General features: G+C 36.2%; 1 protein-coding gene across 4 annotated transcripts in view; it reads left to right on the top strand.

The window, feature by feature from the left end:
• The window catches only part of FANCC (FA complementation group C), a 313057-nt gene that overhangs the window by 221633 nt on the left and 77004 nt on the right, over positions 1 to 14420 (top strand). For all 4 annotated transcript variants that reach the window (XM_055578994.1, XM_055578993.1, XM_055578995.1 and 1 more), the window contains 2 exons: positions 3822 to 3935; positions 4841 to 4905. In XM_055578994.1, the coding sequence (XP_055434969.1) occupies positions 3822 to 3935; positions 4841 to 4905 (179 nt within the window). The remainder of the gene's footprint in view (positions 1 to 3821; positions 3936 to 4840; positions 4906 to 14420) is intronic.

Raw genomic sequence — 14420 nt, 5'->3', positions numbered from 1 at the left:
AGGAAAAAAAGGCCAATACTTGGCGAGTAGCTTCCATCCAGACTTCTTCACTCTAGAAGGAACCTTTTCATTGTCTTATGTCTTACTAAAAAGCTCACTTTAACTCTGTAAGTTTCCTGTTTTTCTCCCTCCCCAGTGGTTTCATTTTTTGTGCGCCATATTATGCATGTGGCTGAGTCTTTTTTTTAAATCATTAATATCTTCTACTAAGTAGTAGTATTTCAAAGTTACTTTGTTAGCTTACTATGAACTCTTCTAATTTGAAAACAGTAGGTTGGCTTTCAGGTAGGAACAGCAGAGAGAGACAGTTGTTCAGTCATGTCTGACTCTTTGCGACCCATAACCTATACAGTCCATGGAATTCTCCAGGCCAGAATACTGGAGTGGGTAGCCTTTCCCTTCTCCAGGGGATCTTCCCAACCCAGGGATCGAACCCAGGTCTCCCACATTACAGTCAGGTTCTTTACCAGCTGAGCTCTTTCAGCAGATTTCAACCTAAATATACTTAGTAGTGTTGTCTGGAGTTCTTTTTTCCTTCTTCTGAACTTTTTATTTTGTATTGGGGTATAGCCAATTAACAATGTTGTAATAGTTTCAGGTAAACAGCAAAGGGACTCAGCCATACATATTCATGTATCCATTCTCCCCCAAACTCCCCTCCCATCCAGGCTACCACGTAACATTGAGCAGAGTTCCCTGTGCTATACAGTAGGCCCTTGCTGGTTATCCATTTTATCCATACATAGTAGATGTACATGTTCATCCCAGACTCCCAAACTCTCCCTTCCCCCAACAGCTATAAATTCACTCTCTTAAGTCTGTGCGTCTGTTTCTGTTTTGTAAGTAAGTTCATTTGCAGCAACATGGCTGGACCTAGAGAGTGTCATACTGAGTGAAGTAAGTCAGAGAAGGAGAAGTATTGTTTGACATCCCTTATATGTAATCTAAAAAGAAATGATACAAATGAACTTACTGCCTGGAGTTCTGTTTTGAGGAAACTGAGGCAAGTCAGAGCTCACAGGAAGAAAGTACCATGATTTACCTAAAAGGGTGCCCACCGGACTAGGGTTGAGTTTTCCCCGGGGACGAATTGTGATGGGGAAAAGAGAGATGGCACAGAGGTCTTCCTTGATGTTTCTAATGCTTTATTAAGTTCCATGGTGGAGGAATTGTTGTCTTATTTTGTATCTTTTTGAATATGTAAAATAGTTTGTAATAGAATTGACATGATGAGTTAGTGATATGTGCCATTTGTGTTAACTGGCAAAGCAGAAAGAAGAAAAATATATAAACCCATAATAGCGCCATCCTAGAGACTTAATGTTTGGTGATATTTTCTTTCATTATTTTTTTTGTTCCTATGTCTGGATTATTTTTATATTGATGAGCTCATTTCTATATATACAATTTTGCATCTTCCTTTCTTCATTTAATATTATAACCATTTAAAATGATGTCATAAGTTCTTTATAAGCATTTAATGGCTTACAATGAGCCACAGTATTGAGGGTATCACAGATTAATAATTCCCTCCTGTTAGACATTTTTTTGCTATAAGAAATAACACTGTGGTGAACATCTTTGCAAATAATCCACATTGTCATATTTTGATTTAGTTCCTTACATGTATGCCAGATACATTAAAAGTCCTGAATGCTTTTAAAACCTTTAATATACATTCTCAAGCTGTTTTCTATAAAGTAACCAACCTATAAGGTGTCTAAATGTTACCACTTATAACATGTCTATATGTTACAAATGTCTAGGCAAACATCAGATCAGATCAGATCAGATCAGTCACTCAGTCGTGTCCGACTCTCTGCGACCCCATGAATTGCAGCACGCCAGGCCTCCCTGTCCATCACCAACTCCTGGAGTTCACTGAGACTCACATCCATCGAGTCAGTGATGCCATCCAGCCATCTCATCCTCTGTTGTCCCCTTCTCCTCTTGCCCCCAATCCCTCCCAGCATCAGAGTCTTTTCCAATGAGTCAACTCTTCGCATGAGGTGGCCAAAGTACTGGAGTTTCAGCTTTAGCATCATTCCTTCCAAAGAACTCCCAGGGCTGATCTCCTTCAGAATGGACTGGTTGGATCTCCTTGCAGCCCTGTCAGTCCAAGCTTAGGGGTGGGTTATGGGCTGTGTTATACTTGCTTACACTCTGTGGGTGCCTTTGTCTGATTCACAGTAGCACTGATGTGTGATTCCATCTGAATTTTTCCAATAGCTCACACAGAACACCTGTTTCAGAGAACCCAGATTAGCCTTAGGTATTCATGTCTGCAAAAACTTTAATTCATTTACCCTTTTCGATTATGAGGCTAAACATTTATCCATGTGTTTCTTGGGCATTAGTGTTTTGTCTTAGGAATTATCTGTTCCTATGCCTTTTTAATGTTCTTAATATTTTTCATATGGTATTTTGTAAGGTCCGTCTAGCCAAAGCTATGGTTTTTCCAGTAGTCATGTATGGATGTGAGAGTTGGACTATAAAGAAAGCTCAGCACTGAAGAATTGATGCTTTTGAACTGTGGTGTTGGAGAAGACTCTTGAGAGTCCCTTGGACTGCAAGGAATTCCAACCAGTCCATCCTAAAGGAGATCAGTCCTGGGTGTTCATTGGAAGGACTGATGTTGAAGCTGAAACTCCAGTACTTTGGCCACCTCATGCGAAGAGCTGACTCATTTGAAAAGACCCTGATGCTGGGAAAGATTGAGGGCAGGAGGAGAAGGGGACGACAGAGGATGAGATGGTTGGATGGCATCACCGACTCAATGGACATGGGCTTGGGTAGACTCTGCAAGTTGGTGATGGACAGGGAGGCCTGGAGTGCTGTGGTTCATGGCATTGCAAAGAGTCAGACACAACTGAGCGGCTGAACTGAACTGAACTGAACACTACATTTGATTCTGTATTAGTGTGTATAGTTGCTTCAGTCATGTCCGACTCTATAGCCTGCTAGGTTCCTCTGTCCATGGGATTCTCCAGGCAAGAATACTGGAGTGGGTTGACATGCTCTCCTCCAGGGAATCTTCCTCACCCAGGGATCGAACCCACGTCTCACATCTCCTGCATTGGCAGGTGGGTTCTTTACCACTAGTGCCACCTGGGAAGTCCAAATTTTATTACATATGCAATATTATTTGTTGTTAATATTCTTAGTTTGTTCATATTCACTGGGAAACACAAAGTGTGTTTTTTTTGAGAGGGAACTGTTTTGTTGTAATTTAGAACAATTGTTGATTTGCTCCCTTGACTTTGAGTTTATAAAGTTCTTCCCCATTCAGACATGTGAAAAGTACTTCTGTTTTCTTCTTGCTTATTATTTTATTTCAGTTTTACATTGATCTCTTTAATTTATAGTAAATTCAAGTATATTTTGATAAGTAACATAAGATGAGAATATAATTTTTTTCAAGTAGTTTTTCCTAGTACCATTTATTGCATAATCTTTCCTTTCCCTAGTGATTTGTGATGTGTTCCTTGTCAGGTATTAAGTAATCATCTCTACTCTGATAAGAATGTTTCACTGAGTTTAAAACCAGTAAAGATCACATTTTTAGTGTAGTTAAAGCCTTGTTCATTAGTTATATGTATTTCACTATTAATGTTTTTTTAATTTACTTAATGTAATAATTTTATCACTAACTTATTTCCTATTTATATCTGAATCAAAGTGAACTGAGTATTTGGAAAAATTATGATTATTCATTTCATTGAGACCACCCCATTTACAAATGACCCAGCTTCTTGGCCTTATACATAATAGGCACTTATTTCATTTTGAGACCTTTTTCTTTTTCTGTTTATGTTTTTTAGAGGTTGTTATCGCATATAGTTTCCACATCCAGATTTGATATAAAAGAAGTTGGTCTTTTTAATCAAGTTCTTGGGTATGCACCCACAGACTACTATCCTGGTTTACTTAAAAATGTGAGTATTTTTAATTTATTAGTATTGAAATTTTCATTGCTTAATGTACCATCTGCAAAAAAGGTAAATGGAAATATTTCATTCCTCCAGGAGAGATGTTTAACTTTTCTGTGTTTATCTCTTCTTACCTTGGGTGGACTTATGGCCATGTAAGGAAAAAATGTGAGACGAGAGATTATGAGAAGAAGAAGGAAACCAGGAGAGGTTATTCTAAATCAACCAACCTCTCTGTCCCTTAACACATCTCATTTATTCTCTCAAAGATTTCTGGGAGAAGAGACTTCCTTAACCAATATAAACACAGTCTTTTACTGTTGGACAAATTTCATATTTAAAAATAACCTGATGGGAATTTTATGTTAAGGCAAAATATTCAATAAATAACAACCTTCTGTATATTTACATCTTAGAATTAAAGCTGTGATTTCTTCTGCCTTAAATTTTAGCCAAATTCAAGGAACAATTTATGGTCTTAGCACAGTTCTTTTAAAAAATGTTTGAGATTTTAATGTTTGAATACTGTTCTAGTCTTTTGGAAGCTGTATACATGAACAGCATTTTTAAAAAATAATAAGTTAAGAAAGAAAAAATTAAACTAACTCTAGCATGGTTTTATTTTTAATAGGTTTGGTTTTAATTTGGGGGAAATTAATGACTTGTCTAGTATTCATTTGCTTAAATATTTAGGAATACAGAGTAACAGACATTAAACATAAAATCCAGATTATTAGTAAATGTGATTTGGCACTGCTTTCTTTTTATTTTGAAAAAGTAAAGCAAGGAGAGTATTGGTGGGGGAAGAGAGTGGGGAATCTCAACGGAAATATCACTCACACCAAGAAAAATAGAACTGATGTAATCCTGTTTGCAGCGTGAGTTAACCTGCAACTGATTTTGTTTTACAGATGGTTTTATCATTAGTGTCTGAACTCCGAGAGAATCATCTTAATGGATTTAGCAGTCAAAGACGGTAGGTGTTAAACTAAACATCCCCCTTCTCAAGTTTCAAAATGTATCAGTTTGTTATGAAAGAAAAATTTTATAATTCTTAGGAAATGCATGTTCATAATTATGGTTATATTCTATGTAGAGAGATTATTTTCAGGGGGATACATGGCAAATTGGCAATTTTTACAGATTTTCTTTTTTTAATCACTATTCTCTCAACTCTCAGGTCGTTAAGTAGATCAAACAATGTCTCTTGGGTACCAATTGAGTAAAACTGATACCCACATATGCAGAATGCAACACGAAAGAAAGAATGCATGGCTCAGTGTGAGGCTGTATCATTCACACACACAGTTACACAATCAAAATTATTTACAAGGCAGCAGATATTTGGTATGCACAAATAACCTATTTTAAGAAACATAATATACCAAAATCTAGACTAACCAAATCAAATAGATTCAGACAAATTAAAATGCAATTAATCACATTACAAAATATTTCTTCACTAAATGAAAGAATTCAAAGTTGTTTTGATTGGTGAGCATTTTTATTTTTAACAAATCATTAGAAGAATCTGGGACCAAAGAAATTTGTGATTTTTTTTTTTTTTTTTTTTTTTATAAAGCTGTTGCCAATTAAAGCTCTGTCTGAAATGGTGTTTGCCCTCAGCCTTTAGGAACCATTTGTATTTAACCCCTTAAAGTAAAATATAAAACTCTTAGATGAAAACACTGGAGAAAATCTTTATGACATTAGATTTGGCAGGGATTTTTTTTAATACAACACCAAAACCATAAGAAAAAAAGCAGAAGTAGATAAACTGGATTTAATTACAATTAATACAATACCTGGTAAGTAAGATATAGCATTCAGTTGGGAATAATATATCTGATAAAGGATTAATATCCTGACTATAAAAAAACTCCTAAAAACAACAACAAAAGCTCAATTCAAAAATGGGTAAGAGGCTTTATTAGGCATTTTATTAGCGACTTTATTAGTTGCACAAAGATGTACAACTGTCCAATAAGCATATAAAACGGTGCTTAAAATTACTAATTATTATGGAAATTCAAGTTAAAAGTCACAGTGGGATACTACAACACACCTAAGTAGAATGGCTATAATTTAAAAAAACAACAAACAGAATGGAAAATGACATTTTGGCAAGGATGTAGAGAAAGTAGAACCCTCACACAATGCTGATGAGAATATAAGTGGTAAAGCCCTAGTAGAAAACAGTATGGCAGCTCCTCAGAAAGTTAAGCATAGCATTTCCATAAGGATAGCAATCTCTATAACTGGTTTGGTAAGCAGTGTGGTGGTTTATTATAAAGTCAAACACATCCTTACCATTGAACCCAGCAGTTTCACTCATGACAAAGAAATGACAAAGAAAAATGTAGGTATTCACAAATGTTTCTGCATAAATATTCATAGCTGCTTTATTTGTAGTAGTTCAGAAACAGAAACAATCCAGAGGACCATCTTCAAGTGAATACAAAAATAAATTAAAAATTATCTGTTACCATTGTTTAAAAAAATGAAAAGACAAGTCATAGATTCTGAGAAAGTATTTTCAAATCATACATCTGATAAAGAGCTCATACCCAGACTATACAAAGAAGTCAGTAATAGGAAGACAGATAACTCAGTTAAAAAACTGGTAAAAGATGGGAATGTATGTCACTGAAAATATATATACATATACCGATGGCTAATAAGCACACAAATGCTTGTATGTGAATGTTCATACTGGCATTATTCATAATAGACCAAAAGCAAAGGCAACCCAAATATCTATCAACTAATGGATGGATAAAATAAGCTTTGTCCATACAATAGAATGCTATTCCTCAGTGAAAAACGAACAGTCTTCTGATTCATGCTACAGTATGTGTTAACATCAAAACCATGCTTGGACTTCCCAAGTGGTGTAGTGGATAAGAATCCGCCTGCCAATGCAGAGGACACGGGTTCTATCCTTGGTCCAGGAAGATTCCACATGCTTTGGAGCAACTAAGCCTGTGTGCCACAACTGCTGAAATCTGTGTGCTCTGGGGCCCGCAATGAAGAGTAGCCCACACTATCCGCAACTAGAGAAAGCTCGCATGCGCCAATGAAAACCCAGTGCAGCCATAAATAAATAATTTAAATTATTAAAAACAAAACATTATATTTAAGCCAATCATGAAAGGCTACATGCTGTATGGTTCCTATTTGTAGAATGTCCAGAATAGATAAATCATAATAGAGAGACAGAAAATAGATTATTTGTTGCCTGGGACCAGAGGTAGGTAGAGGGATTTCCTGCAAATGAGCACAAAAGATCTTGAGGTGATGGAAATGTCCTAAAAGTGGATGATGATGATGGTGGTTATCCAAGTCAATAATTTCATAATTCAATAAAATCTTTTGAATTCTACATTTCAAACAGGTACATTTTGTGGTATATAAAGTACACCTTAAAAAATAAGATGAAGTGCCCATAGGGTGTGTGGAAAGCACTTACCATCATTTATACATCAGGTAAAGACTTTGATTTAGCCTTGAGGTGAATGTTGAATAATGGATCTTTGAAGTAATAGAATTAAAAATTACTGAAGGGGATTTTAAAAGTCAGTAGGATGCAATGTGTATTTACACTCTACACCAAACTCCCACCATAGGTAAAGTTGATGATTTCTTAAAATTCAGTAAGAATAAATAAAAGCAATAACAAGAAGCTATTAAATAAATAGAAAAGAACAGCCAGATTTAGAAGGTATTTGCAGTTTATAAAACAGACAAAGGATTAGTGTGCAAACTATAGAAATGCTTCCTGCAAATCAGTCATAAGGCAAACACTCCAGTATGGAAATGGACAAGATATAAGCGGGTCATTACTGAAAGAAGAAAACTGAATAAATAATAAACATTTTAAAAATTCTTAAGGAGTGATGTCAGCAAGATAGCAGAGTAGGAAGCATAAGTCTTGTTTCCCCGCAGAAGCACTAATTTAATAGTAGTGTATGATCCAAAGAGCCTTTGTAAGAAATTCAGAAATAAATTATGAAGTACCCCTGGCAAGCTCAAAACCAAGCATAACCATATTGAAACATGTAAGAAAGCCATTTCATATCAACCACAGTAGCCCCTCCCCTAAGCTTTTCAGGCTTGGGGGGATTGGAAGGAAAAAAATCTAGCTTGAAGCTTCTACCTTGGGAAAGAAAGAATGGAATGTGTCCAATGTTCTAACTTTTGGGAGACTACTTGAGGAACTGCCATCTGTCTTTCCTAACTCTGACCACTGACAGGAAATCAGCATACTTTTAATGGCTGGAGACCATGGAGAGAGAAACAGTGCTTAGCTGATTTTTGTAGCAACAGAGAACTGGCAGTGCCATAGACAGAGGCTGGCTCAAGTTAACATAATTAGGACAAAGTACCCAACTCACAATTTCTCTTTTAGGGTAGGGGCTCGGGAGAAGAGTAGAATGTACATGCAATGTTTCAGCTTTTAAAGGGGCTGCTGCTGCTGCTGCTGCTGCTAAGTCGCTTCAATCGTGTCTGACTCTGCGACCCCATAGACAGCAGCCCACCAGGCTCTGCCGTCCCTAGGACTCTCCAGGCAAGAACACTGGAGTGGACTACCATTTCCTTCTCCAATGCATGAAAGTGAAAAGTGAAAGTGAAGTCACTCAGTCGTGTCCGACTCCTAGCGACCCCAGGGACTGCAGCCCACCAGGCTCCTCCGTCCATGGGACTCTCCAGGCAAGAGTACTGGAGTGGGGTGCCATCGCCTTCTCCTTTAAAGGGGCTACCCTGGGCTGCTGCTAAGTCACTTCAGTCGTGTCTGACTCTGTGTGACCCCATAGACAGCAGCCCTGGTGGCTCCGCAGTCCCTGGGATTCTCCAGGCAAGAACACTGGAGTGGGTTGCCATTTCCTTCTCCAATGCATGAAAGTGAAAAGTGAAAGTGAAGTCGCTCAGTCGTGTCCGACTCTTAGTGACCCCATGGATTGCAGCCCACCAGGCTCCTCCGTCCATGGGACTCTCCAGGCAAGAGTACTGGAGTGGGGTGCCATCGCTTCCTCCTTTAAAGGGGCTACCCTGGGCTACCTTAGAGATTAGTTTCTGTCTCCCCTGACCTGAGGCAGTAAGGGAAGGAGTATACTTTGGATGCCTGAGGGGCTGCAGAGAACAAAAGAGCTTAGTGGCTTGTTGTATCATCAGAGAATCTGTGGTACCACAGATAAACACTAGAGGGAGAAAGAGATAAGAAACTCTTGAAAAAGAAACTCAGAGCTCTCAAATTGGGAAATTATGTACACAAACATAGAGAAGATGCATCCCCAGAAAATGTTTGAAGGCCCCCCAGGTTCTCTAGACAGATTGATTAAAAATCTTCCCCTGTATAGAACCAGTCCATAAAGACCAGGAGAGGTGACTCTTCAAATTCAAAAAACACAACAAAAAAATAATAAGGCACACAAAGAAACAGGAAAACATGGCCCAATCAAAGGAATAAAAGGAATCTCTACAAACCTACCTTAAAGAAATGGAAGTCTATGAATTAGCTGATTATTCAAAATGATCATTCTGAAAAAAACTTCAATGCACTGCAATAGAATACAGATAAACAACTGAACAAAATTTTAAAAAATGATGCATGAACAAAATGGGACTAACAGCAAAGAGAATAGAAGTTATTGACGAACAACCAAACAGATATTCTGCAGCTGAAGAATACAGCAATTGAATTGAGAAATTCACTAAAATGGTTCAACAGTTAGACTTGATACAGCTACTGGAAGACATGTTTTTTGAAATTATTAAATTAGGAAAATATAAAGAAAAATTAATACATAAAAGTTAAGCCTAAGAACTAATGGGACACCATGAAATGGACCAGTTATACACATTGTGAGAGTGCCAGAAGAAGAAAGAAAAAACAAAGAGCTTATCAAATCTGAGGAAGGAACTGGACATCCAAATTAAAGACCTTTGACTAGGATGAACTGAGAAGGCCCATCTGAGAAATGTTACAATCAAACTGTCAAAAGTTAAAGACAGTAGGTTGGAGGGGCAAAAAAGTCAAAGAAAGAGAATATTGACAACAGCAAGAAAAAACAAATCACATTCAAGGAAATTCACATAAAGATTATTAGTACATTATTCTGTAGAAACATTAAGTCCAGAAGGGAGTGGGATGATATAGTCAAAGTGCTAAAAAAAAAAAACCTACCAACTGAGATGATTATATTCTGCCAACTGTCCTTGGCATGAAAGAGAAATTAAGACCTTCCCAGATGAGCAAAAGCTGAAGGAGTTCATCACCACTAAACTTCCTGTAAGAATCGTTAAAGGGAGTTTTTCAAGTTGAAAACAAAGGAACTCTAGACAGCAACACAAGAGCATCCCAACATACAAAATTCTCTGGTAAAGTAAATATATAAACAAATATAAAATCATGTAATACTGTAATGCTGTTAAGTCACTTCAGTCGTATCCGACTCTTAGCGACCCCATGGACTGCAGCCTACCAGGCTCCTAACTTAAAATATAAAAATCATTAAAAAATGGTAACTGTAAAACCATGTTAATGGATAAAAAGTATTGCATTATGTAACTTATGACATCAAAAACATAAAGCACAGTGAGGAGATACAAAGAAATAAAGATTTTTTTTCCTACAACTGAAGTTGTCAGTTTAAAATAGATAGTATACACACACACACACACACACACACACACACACACACACACACACACACAATGGAATACTACTCAGCCACAAAAAAAGAGCAAAGTTTTGCCACTTACAACAATATGAATGGACCTGGAGGGTATTGTGCTAAGTGAAATAAGTCAGACTCAGAAATAAGAGAAATACAAATACTTGTATGATATCACTTATATGTGGAATCTAAATAATAAGAGAAACTAGTAGGTATAACAAAAAGGAAACAGACTCACAGATATAGAGAACAAACTAGTAGTTCCTAGTGAGGAGAAGGAAGATAGAGAGAGGCAAGCTAAGGGTAGGGATTAAGAGGTACTAGCCGCAGCAGCAGCAGCTATTATGTATAAAATAAATAAGCTACAAGCTAAAGGGGTAGGATAGCGGGTGGGAGGGAAGTTCATGAGCTAGAGGATATATGTATACTTGTGGCTGATTCACTCTGTTGTAAGGCAGAAACCAGCACAACATTGTAAAGCAATTATCCTCTATTTAAAAATAAATTTTAAAAAAGCTGTAAGGATATATTATATAACACAAGGAATATAGCCAATATTTTATAGTAGCTATAAATGGAGTCTAACTTTTAAAAATTGTGTACACCTGAAACTTATATGATATTATACATCAGCTATATCCCAATTTAAGAAAAGATAAAAAATAAAAAAAATTGCTGTAACTGTAAGATAGTTAATGTTATCCCCATGGTAACAACACAGAGAATCCCTATAGAAGTTGCATAAAGGAAAATGAGAAGGAAATCAAAGCATATCCCTACCAAAAAAATTTTTTTCAACTATACAAAGAACGGCAGCAAGTGGGAAGAATAGGGACAGAATAACCACAAGACATACAGAAGATAGTGAAATGACAATAGTAAGTCCTTCTCTGTTAGTACAGTAAGTCCCCTACTTGTGAACGAGTTCTGTTCTGAGAGTGTGTTCATAAATCTAGTTTGTTCCTAACGCCAAGAGAGTTAGCCAGCTAACGCTATAATAGGTTTATAATATGTTTCATACAAGTAATATGTAAAAAACAAAAAATATAAAGGAAGCATTTTTAGTCTTATAGCAGAGTACCTTGAAAAGTACAGTAGTCCAGTGTGGTAGCTGGTATACGGGGGCTGGCACTGAGTAAACAGGCAAGAAGAGTTACTGACTGGATAGGGAGAGGAGGCCGGGAGATGGTAGAGCTAAAAGATCATCAGCAATAGGAGATGGAGGGCAAGCTGCAATTTCACTCATGCCACACATTGATGGCACAGGTTCTGGTTCCTTGCTGGATTCAATTCTATCTACCCTGTTGAAAAAATGACCCAATGATGTCTAGGTAGCAGCTCTTTTTTTCTCATCCCAGATGACACAGAATGATATAGAATACATTGGGCTGCATTCTGATCAACTGCTATAGCCATCACGTTCCATTCTGCATTTGGGTCCTGTGCCTCAAAAGCTAACAGTGCCTCCTAAAATAAAGAAGATCCCCTTGCCATTTCCTGTCATGAATCTCTTTGGTTCTTCAGTTACTTCTTCATTTTGTCTCTCTTCATCCTTTCTCTGGTCCTCCAGTTCCATCTGGTCTTCATTAGTAAGCTCCTCATGTTGCACAACAGTGCTCTACAGCAAAGAACACAAAAGCACAACCCCTTGTAAAGGATGCGTGAATGTGACAATATATGCCAGGCATGTGAACTAACATGATTAAATATGTGAACGCACATTCATATCTTCAAAAATTCACAACTTGTAAGTTCATATGTAGGGGGACTTACTGTAATTACTTTAAATGTAAATGCATTAAACTCTCCAATCAAAAAATATAGAGTGACTAATTGGCTAAAAAAATAAGGCCAACTGTATGCTTTCTATAGGAAACTCATTTTAGATGTAAGGATATATATAAAAGCTGAAAGTGAAAGGGTGAAAAAAGGTATTCCATGCAAATGGTAGCCACAAGAGAGCAGGGGTGGCCATACTTTTATTAGACAAAGTCAAAAACTGTTTCAAGAAACAAAGAAGGATGTTATATAATGGGAGAGGGGATCAGTTCTCTCAGAAGATAAAACATTTTAAAATATATATGCACCTAACAGTAAAGCACCGAAATATATGAATCAAATATTGATTGAAGGGAAAACCAGAAAGCAGCACAGTAATAATAGGAAATTTCAATGCCCCATTTTCAGTAATGTATAGATCAACCAGACCAAAGGTCAATAAAGAAACAGAGGATTTGAAAAACATCAAAGATGAATAGGACCTTATAGTTATATTTAGGACACTCTATAATAGCAGAATGTACATTCTTCTCAAGCACACACAGAAATTCTCCAGGATAGATCATATATCAGGCCACAAAACAAGTTCTAACAAATTTAAGATTGAAATCATACCAAATATCTTTCTAACCATGACAGTACACAACTAAAAATCAATAATAGGAAAATTGGGAAATTCACAAATATGTGCAAATTAAACAATATACTATTGAACAATTAATATATCAGAGAAGACATCACAAGGGAAATTGAAGAATATCTTGAGACAAATGAAAACAAAAGCACAGTGTACCAAAAATTATAAGATGTAGGAAAAGCAGTACTAAGAGGGATGTATATAGCGATAAATGCCTTCATTAAAAAAGAAGAGATACCTCTAATCAGTAACCTAACTTTATACCTCAAGGAGCTAGTAGAAGAATGTACTAAACCCAAGGATTCAGAAAGAATGACAAAAATTAAGATTATAATAGAGATAAACTAGAGAATAGAAAAACAGAAAAAAGGTTTGGTTTTTTTAAAGATCAACAAAATTGACAACCCCTTAGCTAGACTAACAAAAACAGAATATTCAAATAATAAATACCAGAAATGAAAGAGGAGATGTTACAACTGATGCCATAAAAATAGTAAGGATCATAAGACAGATTATAGACCTTTATACACCAACAAAAAATGGATAAATTTTTATTGATATACCAAATTATAAATTTAAAAATCTGGATAAATCTATGCTAGTAAGGAGATAGAATCAGTAATCAAAATCCTCCCCAACAAAGAGAAGTCTTGGACCAGATAACTTCACTGGAGAATGCTACTAAATATTTTAAAAAGAATTAATACTAATCTTTCTCAAACTCTTTCAAAAAATTAAAGAGACACTGCCTATGCTAATAGAATGTCCACTAGACACTGACACATCTGATACATTCCTTATTTGCTCTCTAGAATATTTTCTATGAGGTTTTTTTTTTTCCTTTTTAGAAAGAATTCTAGACTTCAACAGAAATTTCTTGTGGATATTTTTCTGAAAGTACTGAAATTTTAGAGAAATTCTGTCTCTTGGGTTAGGTTCAGTTATTCTTACCAGAAAGCTGAATTTAAAAAGGAATTTGATGCCCAACATACTTTTTGAGTCTCTTCATGAGTTTTGAAAATCCTGCTTTTAAGACCTAAAACCAGGAAGTTTGGTTCTACCACCAGAAAAGAACCTGGGTCCCTGAAAGCTTGTGTGAGACTCAGAACTCTTAAGTCTACAATTCTCTAGTGAATTCTGCCAAGTGTGTTCTCTTGTCTTGAGCAGAAACTGATTTTGTGAAATTAGTTAGTGGAATGGCATCATGATATTTGAGAGAGCTGCCAAACATGCTGGAGCCATTATAGTTGTTACCGTCATAAGTTATTTATAATAATTAAAATATGTATCACAATAATATGTAAGTTTTTCCTACTCTATGTCTGAAGTTATCTGTATATTTTTAAAATTTAAAAATAAAAAGATTTGAATTTGAATATAGCATTGTGGGAAAACTAC

This window comes from Bubalus kerabau, chromosome 4, assembly GCF_029407905.1.
Source record: "Bubalus kerabau isolate K-KA32 ecotype Philippines breed swamp buffalo chromosome 4, PCC_UOA_SB_1v2, whole genome shotgun sequence".
Classification (NCBI taxonomy): domain Eukaryota; kingdom Metazoa; phylum Chordata; class Mammalia; order Artiodactyla; family Bovidae; genus Bubalus; species Bubalus kerabau.
This window is presented reverse-complemented; position numbering and strand designations above follow the sequence as displayed.